This window comes from Panthera leo, chromosome D4, assembly GCF_018350215.1.
Source record: "Panthera leo isolate Ple1 chromosome D4, P.leo_Ple1_pat1.1, whole genome shotgun sequence".
Classification (NCBI taxonomy): Eukaryota; Metazoa; Chordata; class Mammalia; order Carnivora; family Felidae; genus Panthera; species Panthera leo.
The window spans coordinates 57,027,216-57,042,948 of record NC_056691.1 but is presented as its reverse complement, the minus strand read 5'-3'; the positions used below and the strand labels follow the sequence as shown (position 1 = coordinate 57,042,948).

Here is a 15,733-nt window from a genome sequence, read left to right as displayed (position 1 = left end):
CTCTGGAATAATTAGTGATGGTTGCACAACATTGTGAATATACTTAATTTCACTGAATTGTGGTTATATTTTTATATGGTTATAGTAAGTTTCACTTGTGTATTTTACCACAATTAAAAAATCTACACTCACAAAACTGAAATCATCTCTATTCCCCATCTCTCGCACCCAAAATCTGTGCGTTCTCTTGTATTTCCTTTGAACATCAGTTACTAATCATTTACCTAGTGGCCCAAGCCAGATGAGAGTCATCTTGACAGTGCTCTCTTTCACTCTTCCATTTGTAATTAATCATGAAGTTCTGCATATTCTCTCATTAAGATTTGAATTGAGACAGTCACCTACTTCCTCTATTCCCAAAGCTTCTAGCTAAGTTCACCATTAACCTCAAAGACTCCAGTTTTCCATCTTCCCACCCTCCAATCCTCACAATCACCCCCAGGACAAAGGCATTACTATCCCCATTTCACAGCTAAGGAGACTAAGCCTTAGAGTGTACTTGCAATTTGAACTTAGGTAAAAGTTTCTGGGAAAGAGTCCACAGTAGTGATTTTTCCTTCCCTAGATCCCTTGTATGCTGGTTATTCTATGTGTTGTGTCTCCTCCCACCCAACTCCCTCTGCCCTGTTCTGGGAAGCTGACCTCTATGGACTACATCACCCAGACTACCTTGTCCCTGAGCTCCTATCTGAGTTTTGCCAATGGAAGGTACTAGCTGGAGACCTGAGGGAAGGAAGAGAGAGAAAGATTATTTTATTTCTTTACTTCCTTTCTGCTTATTGCAGCTGCTTAGTCCTTATGGCCATAGCTCTTGTCAGGCAGTTCCTCTTCCAGATTGTAGCTGTAGGTGGGCTCTGGTAACAAGACTCCCTTCCCCTTTCCTTTCAGGCCTAGGAGTCCTACTGACTTGCCACTGTTAGGTGTGTTCCACCATTCCTTTCTAGTTTCTGTTAATACTGACCATACTTCTATAAATAGCCCTTTGGTTAAACTCTCTTCAGTTAAACTTTTTTGAATGCACCAGTTGTTTTTCTGCAAGGATTTTGACTGATAAAGTAGGAAAACAATGAATGATATGTTCCTGTACTTTCATTCAACTTCTAGTATCTATAATAGAGTCTCCTTCCTTTCCTGTGATCCAAAGTTTTCCATCCTTCTGGGACTACCTGGTCTTCCAAGAAATCTCTCTAAATACTGTAACCTACAGAACAATACTGTCATTACCACTATTGTGCCGAATCTAGTATGACATTAGTACTCTATTGTGCTCTAATTCTATGATTGATAAGTTTTGTCAGTCTGACCATCCCTGCAAGGCAATAAGCTCCTTAGGTGTAGGGAACTTCAGCAATTAGAATCTCTAATGACAAACATATTTTAGTGGGAAGGAACCTTAGAGGTTACCCTAACTTCCTTATTTTATAGATTGGAGGTTCAGGTTTACACAGCTATGAAATAGTGGCAAACTGAAGTCCATAATCTAGATTCTTTCTATTGCTTCATCATGCTGTGATACTACACTGGGTACTTAGTGGACACTCAACATGCTGGTGACTCACTCCTAAATGCATTCAGTTTTTGTTTGTTCAATGCTAGGCCCTGTGCCTAGATAACTGTCTGGCACACAGTATGTGCTTGGCAAATATTTGCTCATTTGAACCTGCAATGAAAGACTAATTCCTTGCAGGTTAATCATATAAACTTGCTCATATAAACTCAGAGAATCATTTATAATAATAATCCCTTATACACCTGGAGAAAATGTGTAGTTTTCAACGTGCTTTCACATTTAAATGAGCCCATTTGCTCCAAGGTAGACATAGCAGAAATTATTAGTCTATTTTAACAGATACAGGAAACAGAGTCTCTGAGGAGTTAAAAATCAAGGTCCCTTTACTTGTATGTAGCAGAGCTGAGACCAGTATTCATGTTTTTTGACTCTCCAATACCATTTTGACTATTCCATGTTGCTTCTTCGGGTTTGCTTTTGCATCTAGGTATAGCAGGTTCATTCAGGAAATTCATCTAAATATTCACAATGAATAGGTAGATCATACACTTGTGCTCAAATGATTTTGTCCCTTTAAAAATCCACTGTTAAAGGTATTTCTACTTCTGATTAGGTACAGTCTGCAGAATATCACCATTCTTGATTATTACAAGGCCTGTTATTTCTCTCAGAGAGGAAGGTTACCATCTGTTGTGTTCTAGAACAAGGGATACAACACTTTTGAGACACCACTTCCTGTATAGACCAGAGCCAGGTGCTTTTATAAGTAGGTGTTGGAAAAGAAACAAACAACCTCTTGTCCGTGGCGTGACCTCACTGGAGAGGGGTTGACACAGTGGCTTTCTTCAAGATCAAATGCCAGAGAGGTACCTATAAATATTTTTATTGCATCCTCTCACCAAAAACACTTTGGTATAGAGTTCACCTGGGTTTTAGCTACTAGGATGATTTCTGATCCTAATCAAAGCATTGCAGAAACCAAAGACAACCTATAGATACATTATCTTCTTTGGATTTCAGTTTCCATTAAGAGCTCAAAGTATTGGCTCAGAAAAGGACCCAAACCAAAGTCCTACATCAGGGGTCACAAACTGAAATGCCTACCAGATGCCAGGCAAATAAAGCAAAGCCTACTGTAAGAAAACAAGGAGTAATGGAGTCTGTAATAAACTACAGTAAATTAACACTTGCTTCTCAACTCCAACCACAAGTTGCTTTGAGGGGAGTGTGAGCTAAGAGTCAACAGATCTTTTTTTTTTTTTTTTTTTTTTTTTTCATTTTTAAAACTGGAAATCCGCATTTTTTAAAGTGTGAAGTTTGGTTTTAAAAAGCTACTAATTCAGGGGCGCCTGGGTGGCTCAGTCAGTTAAGCGTCCGACTTTGGCTCAGGTCATGATCTCAGGGTCCATGAGTTCACGCCCCCGTTGGGCTCTGTGCTGACAGCCTGGAGCCTGCTTCAGATTCTGTGTCTCCCTCTCTCTTTGACCCTCCCCCATTCATGCTCTGTCTCTGTCTCAAAAATAAACAAACATTAAAAAAAAAAAAAAAAAAGCTACTAATTCAAACTTATAAGCCTGTTGCAAGCCTTGGGTAGCCAGCTAGAGTTTGACTTTTCTTTATGAATAGGTCTCCTGTGTCATATAAAAGAATTATAGCAAAGGTGTCACTTTCAAGTCAAATGTGGGGTAAGATTTATGCCTCTCCGTGAATGCGTATAGTGTTGGGAGAAGTGGACAAACTCCGTGAGTTAATAGGAAAGTGCCCTAGATAGGGATTTGGGGATCTATTTCATAAGGTAACTGAATAAATGTGTCCCACTTTGGGAAGTATTTGGTGGGGGATAAAGATCCCCTTTGCTAGGCATCTGGGTAAATATATCTTCTCTGGAATGTCTTGGAAACCCTAAGTATACTCAAGTACGAGAAGGGAGCAATAAGCTTGAAGAGTATCGGGAGAACAGTTTACAAGAGGAAGATGGACAGGTATAACTGCGAAGTACAGAGCTGTACGAATGTCGGTAGTATGTGGGTACAATCTCTTCTGTGTTGGGAGGGAGAAGGCAATAACCTCTCCTACGGCGCCACCTTCGGGCGCTTCTTGCTCACCATTGCTGTGCCGCCGTCAACTCCAGCAGCCTCCATCTTAACGCTTTCTGCGCAGGCGCCCTAGAGCCCCAGGGTCCCGCCTAGAGCAGAGCCCCGCCCCTGCCCACACCCCTCTCCTCTGGAGCCAGCCAACCGCCCCTCCCCACCAGTGTTTCTCAAAGGGGTCCTGGAGTAGTTGGCTTGTCTTTAAGTACTCGAGTGCCCTCGGTGCAGGCTGCTGGGCAACAGAAAAGAAATACTCAGAGCCTACCTTTGGGCAGATCACAGTCTTATGAGGGAAGACAGACAAATTGTAACTAATTAAAGTGTTGTGTGAAGGGGTTCAGGTTGGTTGGGTCCTAAAGGCTGCTAGGAAGTATCAAAACCTAGAAGACAGTGAAAAAGGCTGCAGGCCATTCTAGCAAGGGGGAACTCAATGTGCAAAGAAAGGCACAGAGAGGTAGAGGAGTGCACAGTGTGGTGAGGGTGAGGAGGGGTGGAGGAGGGGGAGGGGGAAACCGCAGGGACTTGCGGTTTAGAATAGCTACAGGATGGTGGGGGGTGTCTGCACTGTCTTGGAGGGTCTTAGAATTTCAGCCTGAAGGGTGTGATAGATAACAACTGAACAGCTTTAACAGGAGAGACTTACCAGAGCAGGTGAAGAGGGCAGGGGCAGCATGGAGGCAGGTGATAACCACAGTAATCCAGACAAGAGGAACTAAAGGCCACTACTTCACTTGTGGTACTGGGAAATGAGGTGAGACTGGATTCAACAGGCAAGTTTGAGGCAGAAATGATAGAGGGCAACTGGTTTGGGGAAAGAGAAGGAGGACGTTTAAAAATGACTGGGGAACTGAACTGCAAGGGTTTATTTAGCAAGCAAATGGAAGTGAGCTGGAAGACTGGAGTTAATCTGTCCTGTGCTCCCATTCAGCCCCCACCCCACAAGGGCTGAGAGACTAGGTGAGCGCTTTTCTTGCATAAGCTTCTGATTTCCAGACCAGGAGATCTCACTTATACCCTGTTTCCTCCCATATAGGAGACTTCTACTCCAGCTTTTCTTCTGGAATTTTCCCAAATGAAAGGCCAATGTGCACTCCTAGGCCTACTCCTCTGTCTGTACTGGCAGCCCCAGCCCTCTACCAATCTCCAGAGGCACACATCTCCCCAGAAGACCCTTACCTTGTCTTCACAACATGGACTAGTTTTCACTAGCGTATGTCATCTGCTACTCTTCTGGACCTTTTGCAGGGAGCTGATGCCCTGAATCCCATGACTCTGTTAACTGGATTGGTGGTCTCAGGTCCAGGCCAAGATGCTAGCCCATTACCTGCTTTACTGCGTGGTGCTTATCCAAAACTCCTTTAGGTCCCACCACTTGTGGGGTGGTGAGGAGGGAGGAGGCAGCGAAGGGCCAGGGGTACAAAATCTACCATTATACAGGATAGTCATTTCTACAGTTTTCCACACTTTAGCAGAATTACCAGACCCCAAAGGCTGCTATAAGATAATTTATTACACACTAGCCAAAAATGTCCTGTAACAATGGCACATACAATAATTAACAACAGCAAAGATGCTTAGTTTCTTGTTTCATGTAACGGCCAGCACAGCTATGGATAACACAGAGTCCTCAGGAGGTCCAGGAGGCTGCTACCAAGGGTATCCAAGAACCGTGTCACATCTCTGATGAAGGGTCTGAGAAGTCCATACAATCTCCTGAAAGAGTTCATCTCTGACCTCCCAGGAAATGTTGAAGCCCCCTCCATCCAGCCTGTACAGAGGAATCATAGTCCAAGTTCCCTCTGTAGGGTTGAACATCTGTGAGGGGAACAGCATCTGATCTAGATGAAAGGGAGGGAGGTCAAAGACTAGATTCTTTCTGCAAAGGGGAGGACAAACAGAAGGCAGTGGCCATAGGTGAAGAGGACTCTTTCTAGACTGGTTTCTACAATTTTTGGCTTTGTTCAGGGCCTACCCAAGAAGAAAATACAGCCCTCTCTCCTGGATCCTTCAACTATGCCTCAGGTACATACACAAAGGAATAGCCACTCATGTCTTGAAACATCACTGCTCCCTTTCCTATAGGAGTGAGGGAGGGGGACTCTTGGGCAGGTAGCCTGTGGTGCTTGGGTTCCAAAGAATATTCCTGCTCAGGGCTCTGAAGTTATCATGTGAACCTCATTCTACTCATGACATATAATTTGGAGAAAAGGATTAGCACAGGTCATTTCTAGAAGTTATCTTGTTCAGTTTCAAAGCCTTGTTTTCACAAAACAGGTGGATCCTGGTTTTAGACTGCTTGAGGGACAGTCTAAATTCTAATTTGTATGTTCCTGCCCTGGCATACTCCAATCCAGACTATAGGGCTCAGTGACAACTGTAGGCTCAACTGACTAGCTAACCAGGCACATGCTCCAGGCTCTCTAATGGTTCAACAAGAACCATTGTTCTTCTAATGGTTTATATGTATGGGTCTAACTGAATAAGGTGTGGCATGGAGAGGGGTAGAGATGGGATAGGGGGTGAAGGGGTGTCTACCAACAATAATGGCTGACACTCTCAGAAATGTCTGTTCTACCTCCCTATGCAGTAACCCTGACAGCCCAGCTCCTAGCACCACAGACGTGCTGGTCAGGGACTCCTGAGCCTTTCTGAGAAAATATTCTCACCACCCCAAATTTTTCCTTAAACTGAAGGAGTCAGCCTCTTGACTATGAGGACCCTAAGCTGGATATATAGTAATTCTCACTGGCCCTGATTTGTGAAACTGATGCCATCCAGTTGGCACAGGAACCTGGGTGCTCAGCTCCCCTCTTCCATGGAACGAGACTCCGATTTGAGCTTCACAAACTCCCGAGCCACTTCGTCATTGCTCCTCTGAGACAGAATCCGGAGAATAGTCATGCCTGTCTCATCCATGTGGATCTTCCGGCCCAAGGGGCACCAGCAAGCACAGCTTCCCTTGGCTGCCACATCCCTCAGAGGCATCACAGCTAGCCCCAGAACACGATCCTCCCGGGCAAAGCAGTAATCCTTCACACATATTTGCAACTCATAGGCTTCTGGCCCCTCTTCATTTCCCAGGAGGCTGTGAGCATAGGATGGGTGGAGGGAGGAGGCCAGAGCTGAAAGAGCCTTCAACTGAATTTTCCCCAGCCACCATCCAACCCATCCCTCTTCTCCCCTCTCAAGTCTTACCCCCCAGCTCACCCCCATCCCAGAATCCTGCAGGTTCCCCACCCTGTAACTCACAAGTGGAATGTCTCATTATACTTGGGAGCCCAGTTGTTGCTCTTCGACTTGGTTGTGAACTTCCTCTTCTTATCACTTTGGTGTGGGCCAACCATGGTCACTTCCACAAAGGGCCGGAACATACCTGCTGTCTGCCACTTGAGGTCATTGGCAGCCACCACTGCCCAAACAAGAGAAGCCTGTGAGGGATCCTACCAAGTGTTCCCAATTCTTGAGCCCTAGGTGGCATTCCCCTTGGAGGAAGGCTAAGTTAGAGGACTGGAATAAGCAGCCCCTGCCTTCAACTGATGAGGCCACTGCATAAGAAAAGGTCTGAGACCTGTAAGTCTGTGCCACTCACCTTTCACTGTGACCTTGTGCTCCCCAGTTCCAGGATGTGTAAACAAATCCACCTGAATAGAGATTTCTCCCACAGGATCATCCACACCAGACCCTGAAGGACAGATAGACAGTTGATCCCTCATTGGAGAACTCTAAGACATCAGGCCTAATTATCCCAGGTGAAACTGAGGAGTTAGGAAGCCCACTTTACACCCTAGAGCATGAAGCAATCATCTAAAATAGCCATGGGGAAGTAAGCAATGGGAGAAGGGAAAGGAAGGGGATAAAGAATGAGGCTGTGTATTAAAGTACATTAGGCTAACAACATTTTAGGTGTAAGTTCTTCCAAAAATGCACAAGGAATCTGTCAGTTTCCCCAAACCTCTCCTATCTCCTAGGATGAAGAATTTTTCATTGAAAGGTACTGGAGGACAGTACTGCCACCCTCTATCTTTGTCTGGGAACTAAGTCCACCCTGTGGTGTCTCAATGGAACAATGTGGGTCCCTTCAAGCCAAAAGCAGCACCCTCCCACCTACCTTCAGAATCCTGAAGGTCACTGCTTGGGAGGCTGTCTTGCTCAGACTCTGTCCTACTCAAAACCTGGACCCCTCTACAAGCAACTTCCCAGGCCCAATCTCTAGCCAGTCTGTAGGCTCCCCTAAGCAGACATCTCACCAGAAATAAAACTTCTGCACCCCAGATAAAACTTCTTTATCCTAAGGTGGAAGGATGGGGGAATCCCAAGGACAGAACCATTATTAACCCCATCTCGGACTGTATTAATACATCACTCATCTCTGATACTTGGGACGGAGCTTCTGAACTTTGACACATGGCTCCCCTACAGCCAGCCTAAGAAGCTCATTCTAGTTCACAGGGGACAGGTGTTAGCCTATGTTAGATTCATGTGTGCAAGGTGTACAACATAAACATACCCTTTTCCGGCCGAATGTCCTCATTAGCAGTGAACCTAATACCTTTCCCATCATGCACTGAGGAAAGGCAAGTCAAGAGGTAGTAGCAGCAGTAGGATAGAAAAGAAGAACCAGTTAGAGGTCTAAGGAGTTAATAGCCATTCAAAGCAACTCTACACATTTTCTGGGGGAGTACAGAGATGAGGTGGAGAGGGAAATCAAACAGTTGAAGTCAGTGCCTGAATGCTCCAAATTAGACTTCATGGGTCAAGGATCAATGTAATCATGGGGAAAAGCAGAATATACATACAGAAGGTATCTGAAATCAGCAGGGCAGGAAAGAGAGACATTGCAGGCTCTAATTTCTTGGCCTTAAATAATAAAGCAACGGGTATAAAAGGTACACACATCCATCTCGATCCTCCCCCTGCAGTCCCCACCTCTGCTCTTACCTCATATGTGCCCATTTCAGCCTTTCTTCATCTTTACATCTAGCCTAAAACTCAGTATATCTAAAAAGCCTTTTTGGATTAACTCAGATACTTCCCTGATGTTACAGGCCTTTCCATGTACAACTCTGTAAAAGATCTCCCTGTCCCCTTGAACAAGGCTCATAACTTCTTTCCTCCCTTTTCTTCCTATCCTGGACTTGAAATAAGAACAGATGTAGAAAATGGAGCAATACTGCAGGTCCTTTGTATCTTTTCACCTTCTATTAACTCTAGTCCAATGACTTGGATCCCACTTCCCCTCTAGGTCAGCTCTGTGCTCTGGATCAAAGGCTCAGTAAGGCCTAAGTCCTCCCATTCCCTCCATCAGGTTCTCTCCTCCAGGCAGGCAGCACACCTAAGTTTCCCAGAACAAGCAATAACAAATGTGCCTGAAAGTCTTTCCTGGGAGGGCCTGGCTCCTGGGTCAGGGTCAGAATTTCAGTCTGAACCATATCTATGTAGATGTGTTTTGTTATAGAGAGGCCTGCCTGGAGGCAGGGAGGGGTTCTGAGGACTAGAAGACACTGGGAGAAAACCAGCTGCCTAGTCCCTGTGCATTAGCATCACCCATGAGGCTGGATGGAGCATCATTTATGCACAGAGATCCATTATGCCCATGATCCACACCCTCCTTTCAACTGCTCCCATGGTTTGCCTCTCCTAGTTGTTGGTTTTGTTTTTTTTTTTCCCCTCTCATCCACACTAGACAATCTATAAAGTCTTTTTTTGCTTCCTCCCCACCCGGACAGTTTCCAACAAGGCTCCCAAAACTATGAGTCTTCATGAGTGTTTCAACAACTTATTCTCAAGGCTTTCCGACAAATATTTCCTAACAGGGTATGCTCTTTGAGCCGAATGAACATGTGCTAGCCAGGCAATGTCTGGGAAAAGAATTGCAGGCCCATTTACCAGGTCCTTGTGATTCTCCTGTCTGGTATGGGTACAGTGTGGAAGTGAGTACTGGGGTCCCTCAAGAAATCCTGGGGTCTGAGTTTGACAGGCTCTCTTAAGAAGTACCTGGATCCTCCTTAAGGGCTGGAAAATTTTGACTCCCTAGAGGCAGAAGTGTATCAAGGAGGGGAAGATAGGGACCTAAAGCCCTTAGGCCTTACCCTGGGCAGTCTGTGAGCGAACAAAGGTTTTGATGAGCGTGTCTGTGGTCTGTGTGTACAGAGATAGGGCATAACGTAGGGACTGTAGATCTGGGCTCTTCTCCAGGAAAGTTTTCTTCAGCCCATTACCTCCTGCGTGAAAGTATTGCTGAAAGACAAAAGAATACCTGCTACAGCCCCATCCCCTTACACGGAGGCAGCTTTCCACACTGTCCTCAGAGAAATCACATCTGAGCAGAAGCTCAATGAAGATGCCAAAAAAGGATGATGAGGACGAGAAGCCATTAAATAAATAACAAGATGAGGAATACCATGTAGAGTCAGAATCTCTCAGGTGAAGTGTATTAGTTGGGTAGGAGCAGTAAGGGATGCCCACATTCCTGGATGTGAACTTTGAAGTATGGATCTATCTAGACAGGCAAAGATCTGGAATAGAGCATTTCAGGCAGAGAGAGTAGCAAAGTACTCTTTTATCCCTCCGAACCCTTAAAGAACGTTACACTTATGGCATACCTCTCCCAAATGCCCTGCATCACACTTCATATGTACCTGCCTTATTACAGCTTTACCAAATTATAAGCATCTTAAAGCTAGGAACTATATCTGATTCTCTCTGTATCCTTCATAGTGCATAGTACCATGTGCATAGGTTTCCCAGTTGAATGAATCAATGGGTACTAGGAAAAAAAAAAATCCTTTGGAAACCCAAATGAATGTATACGTAAGTGGAAGTGGGAACTTTCAGCCAGATGTGGGGTATTAGGATCTGGAAGATTAATTCCCAGTGGAAAATACTTAGGAATGGCAATGAAGAACTAAGTGAACTGAACTGTACTCAAAACCCAGGAATAAGTGCTCTGGGTCCATGGTAAGTCATCTGAGACCATACAGAATGGTCTGCTCCCAAGACCATTTTGGTTGCTCCCAAGCAGGAATATCAACATAGCAAAGAAAGAAACAGACATAAAAATCACTCCCTTCTGGATGTGGGGTGGCAAGAGCCCAAAGAACATCTAGTCTGACAGAGTAGAATGCCAATGCCAAGAGGTAGTATGACTGAGGTGGGGTAGTATGACTGTCTGGAGAAGGGGAAGGCTCCACCTTGATGGTGTCCAGAGCGAGGTCAAGGATGGCACACTGCTTCGGAGTGAGACTCCGTGTTTCCTCTCGAACCATGTGGTCCTGAAACCCCAGAGAAAGCAACAGCATCAGGACAACTTGGGGCTGTCATGAAAGTCTTTCTCCCACCTGCCAGCCCACAGTACATGTTCCTCTCATTCCCTTCCTCTTTAGTCTCCAAAGCTCACATTTCCTTCTTCCTGGCTCCCACTCACCCCCCAGCCTCAGAAGACTCCATCCATCCACAGTACCTTGAGTTTGGAAAGATTGCTCAGCTCCTTGGCAGCAGTGAAGATCAGCTGGGTGCCCTGGGCAGAAAAGAGATCAGTCAAAAGCAGAGGACTCCAAACTCAATCAGGAAGTGTGGAGCAAGATAGGGGAGACAGCAGGAGGAAGTGGAAGGGGAGTGTCCTTACCGTCTGGTCAGTGAGTGGGGGCAGAACAATCATCCTTTCCATTGTGTTCATTACCACCCGCCAGAGCTCCTTCAGTACACGCTTCAGGACTGTCTTCTCACACACAGTGGCAAAGAGTGTGAGGCTGTAGACCCACGTAACAGGTAAGACTGAGAGTTTGAGAGACACCCCTCCCCAAGAGGCTTTTCGGATTGCCTCTGCCTTGCTTGTCCCAAAGGACAGTCCTAAGTGCTGTACTCACTTGCCATCCAGGAAGTCCATGAGAGGCCGGAGCACACTATCTGCATCCTGAGCCACTGAGGCCCTGGCGCTGGGGGATGCATTCCCTGGGCCCCGCACCTGGCCCAGGATGTCAGCCATTTGTCGAACACACTCATCAATCCGCACCTGAAAACTATACATGTGCCCACAGTGCAGCCCTCCCCTGCCCAAAGACACATTGACCTTGGAGCAACACCAGCTATTCCGTCCCACTCCAGCACACTCTGGTGCAGCTCCAGCAGGGACAGCCAACAGGAGAAGTGGGAAGATCCACACACCTACAGCTGGATGGATGGATGGGTGTGGGGCAGGAGTTCTGGGATTGGCCAGGGACCAGATCTCGCTCCGAGGGCTGTGTGTTTTGGGGCCACTTACCTGTTTCCAAATATCATGCTGAGCTCATCCAGAACCGTATTCAGTTTCACCTGAAGCTCCTTCAAACTGTCTGCAGCTTCAGGATCCAACTGTATCCACAGAAGGTGTGTTTGGCTAAGCTGATTTTCATACCCTTTTCCTCCCTCCTGTGCCCCTAACTCCTCCCTCATAGAGCCTTTATCCCAATTCCTACTCAAATCCCTCAGCTTAAAGCAGCCCAGATCCTAAGCTAAATTCCTGGCCTATACCTGGTGAGGAGAGGGTAGAGATCTATGGCCAGAACGCTCAGGAACAAAGGTAAAGTGCAGCAACCCCACACCCCGAGACCTACCTCCTTGCCTCCCATGGCCTCAAACATTTTCTCCAGCTGGACCCTCAGTTGCTGCATGTTGTTCATCAGGATGCAAGGCTTTGGGGACAGATGGAGGTGTTGAGTCTTGACTGCTTTCAGCACAGGACCTATCAGCCTAGGGTACCTCTCTCATACTACTCCAAAAGCCACAGGGAATTTACAACACATAACCAAATACCGCTCTTCCTTCCTAATCACTGAGATGTGGAACCAATTCAGATAATTCTCCTTGAATGAAGACCAGAAGCAAATGTTTGTTTTTAAACCAGGTGGTGGGCCTCAGGTATTCATGGCATCATCCTTTATTAACTTTCTGTCTTAAGAGATTTTTTGTTGCTGCTGTTGTTGTTGTTAAAAAAGAAAGACTAAGTAAAGATCTAGCTTAGTAGAAGATAAAGTACCAAATAGAGGCTCAGAGGAATTCCTAGTCAAGTTCTTCTTCTTATGTGGCATAATCTCAAGCAAAGCCCTACTAGGAACCAAAAGTCAGGAGTATCATCCCCACCCTCAGCTCTGAGGATAGCCTTAAAAGCAAGGAGGATTCAAATGTCTTCCATTCTCTTCTCTAGGGTCCCAGGGCCTGACCCTCACCATTTTCTCCTTTTTGCAATAATCTGGGAAGCTCTTTGATAAGATGTCTGCATACTGCATCAGCACCTTCCCGATGGTCTGAAAGAAGAGGAGAAAAGGAAAGGAGTGGGAACCCTTAGCTCTCCCCACAGGGATCTTGCCTGAGGTCATATCCCTCATCCCAGAACAGTAACAAAAGGAAGGTAGAAGGGAATCTCACAATAAGGGGACAAAGCTTCCTCTCAACCCCAGAACAGCACCAAGACAAACTCCCAGTGTGCCCCAGACACAAGCAAATGAGAAGGGGGTAATGCCAGAGTTCCCCTGAAGGACATCACAGAGAGGAACTGTGCTTGGGCCTGTGACAAGGCCATGAGTCTGGTAGTGACAAATGGAAAGGAGAAGGGAGAGTCATGGTCACCTTAGCAAATCTCCTCATGTAGTGGGCTAGGATGTTGGGGTCTGGGCATTCCAGCTTCCGGATGATCTCAAAGCTCTGGTTGAGCTGTGTGAAGACGTCCACCACAGAGCAAGAAAAGAGCGCATGCTCTGATGTCTGCTGGAACTAAGGAAGGCCAACAACAGGATCATCATCTTCAGCCACTACCTTTTCCCAAGTGTGCAGGGCTCAAAAGGACTCTGCCCAGTAGGAGTGGCTCTTTGGCCCTCAAAAGCCCTCCCTATGAATTCCACAGGGCAAGGAACTAAAGCCCTGGAACTTTTGCTGATAGCTAATTGCTGGGAGACCTGGCCTGACCCATGGTGCAGTCCAAGCTTCCAACTTACCCCATCCTTCTTATCTCGTTCCAGGGCCCCACGTAGGAATTCCAGGGACACATCTTCATTCTCATCCAGCCACTGCAGGACAAACTGCTCAAACCACCTGCAGCCAGGCAGGAGAATTGGGGGTTGGAGCAAGTGGTTGGCCAATGCCATGTGCCTAACAGCTACCCCAGACTCGGGTCTTCTGGAAAGTAGGGCATGGTTTGATGCTTTTCTCTTTCTACAACAGAGCCCAGAACTGGCAGTCTCAAGACTGGCTTACTGAACTGAATTGAAGACAATAGTCCTGCCCACCCCTAAAATGGAGGGGCCCCCTTCCCTTCCCTCTGTAGTGCCCGCATGATGACTCACACTGGGTACTCAGGCACCTGCCCCTGGAGGGCAGGCAGATCTCGCACGTATTCATTGTGGAGCCACTTCACCTTGAAGTGTAGGTTCATGTAGTCAGCACTCTTACACAGCCGGTCTTTCTCATGCTCTAGTGGTGGGGAAGGAGGCTGGGGTCAGGTCCCAGCAGTAGGAGCCATGGTTCCTGAACTTTCCCAAAGAAGCAGATCTGGTTGGGCTGCTCTATCAGATGTCTTAGAACAAGGGTGACTCCCAATAACTTCCTTACAACCATTTCCCCCAACCAGTACTCTGCTCTCCAAGAGCCTGGCCTAAATCTTCCTTTAGAGACTAAGCCAGACTCCCAGATAAGGCCTACAGTCTTCTAGCTGCTTTAGCTTTTGGAAGTGTCAACTGAGTAAATGGCCCCTGGTAAAGAAGGCCAGAGGGTGCTAATGTTGATTAGTGAGGAGACTGCCCAGGACTAGAGCAGGATGGAAGTTCCCTAGGACTTCACTGATCCTAATAGCTGGGCCATTCCCTCAGATGGGCTTAGATGCAGAGATGAATAGCTATACATGGTATGAATGGGTCATTGACAACTACACAGAGACAGGGAAAACCAAATTGGGCCCACTTTGATAGAAAGAGCAGCTGAACAGCCAGAGTATAACAGCATCTTGAAGTAAACTGAAGGGCCCCGGAGCACAGCTGAGAGACTGAGAAAATGAACTCTCAAAGAAGTATGCAAATAAGAAGAGTCAGTTTGGAAACCGTGGAAACACAGCCAGATGAAAGGGCTATCATGATGCAGAAAATGGGATGCTTATTATGGACTTTTAAGGTCATCTAGCTGGATCTCCAGAGTCTTCTGGAAAATCCAGGACAAACATCTCCCATAGCTTGCCCAGAATGTCTGGAGCACTGGCAACAACCACAGGTTCTCTTCATCCACCCCCTTTATAGATAAAGCATTAATCTGAATAATAAAAGCCTTATATATAACATAATGGTAAAAACAGCCAACTGGGGAAGAGTACTGAGCAATAGAGAAAAAAAGGGCTCAGGGTCCTTGTGAACTCTACTGCTCAACTTTGAGTTGCTATGGGTGATGCTCTTCCATGTCAAGGCAGAAATCCAGTCTGGGGCAGTTGGCGCTTGTGAATTAGTACAACACACACTCAAGGAAGAAATGGGAAGCTGGGATTCAGTCTCAAAAGGCCCCCAGTCCCAGGAAATTTCATCTCCTGGTACAGCAGGTAGCACCACCTCCAGGACATCAGAGAGACTTCTCAGGGCTTGTCCCTTTGCTTTGCACCCACACTCTGCTGTCCTTAAACCAGTCCATGAACCTGGAAACATCAAAAGGCACCAGGAAGAGGGCTCTCCTTCCTTTATGTTCAGTAACCCACTAGAAGTGGAGGCAGAGCTGCTCCATCACTCCAAACCTCCCTAACTGCTTTCTTATAGAGACCAAGGTACTATATTTATTTAACTACCACTTTCTCTGTCAACCCATTATCTGTACTCTGGTCCCAAACCCCAATTTTTATTATAACTTCTGTGGTATGAAAACAGGATGACTGGTAAAATGCTGGTTACGCTTTATTCTAACAAGTCCCACGGAGTCCTGCTCCAATAAAGTTGCTCGAGGTTGTTGTTGGGAGGTAGAAGTATGGGGGTGGTTAATCTTTCAAAATGGACAATCAAGTCTCTAAACCTTCTCCTGCCCCTGATTTCCACATTCCTCTCTCCATTCATTCATCTTTCATCTTTGAAGAGTTCTTTCAACCTCATGATTTCACTTATCCAGCTTGCTGGTATCTCCCCCAAATCTCTCT

General features: G+C 46.2%; 2 protein-coding genes across 9 annotated transcripts in view; both read right to left on the bottom strand.

Moving 5' to 3' along the window:
* LOC122205554 (phospholipid-transporting ATPase FetA-like) overlaps positions 1–3,646 on the bottom strand; it is a 107,251-nt gene extending 103,605 nt beyond the window's left edge. For all 5 annotated transcript variants that reach the window (XM_042914020.1, XM_042914019.1, XM_042914015.1 and 2 more), the window contains exon 1: positions 3,616–3,646. The gene's annotated coding sequence lies outside the window, so the exon portion shown is untranslated. The remainder of the gene's footprint in view (positions 1–3,615) is intronic.
* Positions 3,647–5,813: 2,167 nt separating this feature from the next.
* UNC13B (unc-13 homolog B) overlaps positions 5,814–15,733 on the bottom strand; it is a 258,600-nt gene continuing 248,680 nt past the window's right edge. For 2 of the 4 annotated variants that reach the window (XM_042914011.1, XM_042914014.1), the window contains 15 exons: positions 13,917–14,043; positions 13,569–13,665; positions 13,204–13,347; positions 12,804–12,881; positions 12,192–12,269; positions 11,861–11,949; positions 11,466–11,618; positions 11,225–11,348; positions 11,060–11,116; positions 10,791–10,871; positions 9,690–9,837; positions 8,108–8,164; positions 7,190–7,282; positions 6,850–7,009; positions 5,814–6,685 (listed from right to left, as the gene is read on the bottom strand). In XM_042914011.1, coding sequence (XP_042769945.1) covers positions 6,400–6,685; positions 6,850–7,009; positions 7,190–7,282; positions 8,108–8,164; positions 9,690–9,837; positions 10,791–10,871; positions 11,060–11,116; positions 11,225–11,348; positions 11,466–11,618; positions 11,861–11,949; positions 12,192–12,269; positions 12,804–12,881; positions 13,204–13,347; positions 13,569–13,665; positions 13,917–14,043 — 1,772 coding nt within the window. In that variant the 3' untranslated portion in view covers positions 5,814–6,399. The remainder of the gene's footprint in view (positions 6,686–6,849; positions 7,010–7,189; positions 7,283–8,107; positions 8,165–9,689; positions 9,838–10,790; positions 10,872–11,059; positions 11,117–11,224; positions 11,349–11,465; positions 11,619–11,860; positions 11,950–12,191; positions 12,270–12,803; positions 12,882–13,203; positions 13,348–13,568; positions 13,666–13,916; positions 14,044–15,733) is intronic. The other 2 variants (XM_042914013.1, XM_042914012.1) reach the window with 1 other exon arrangement.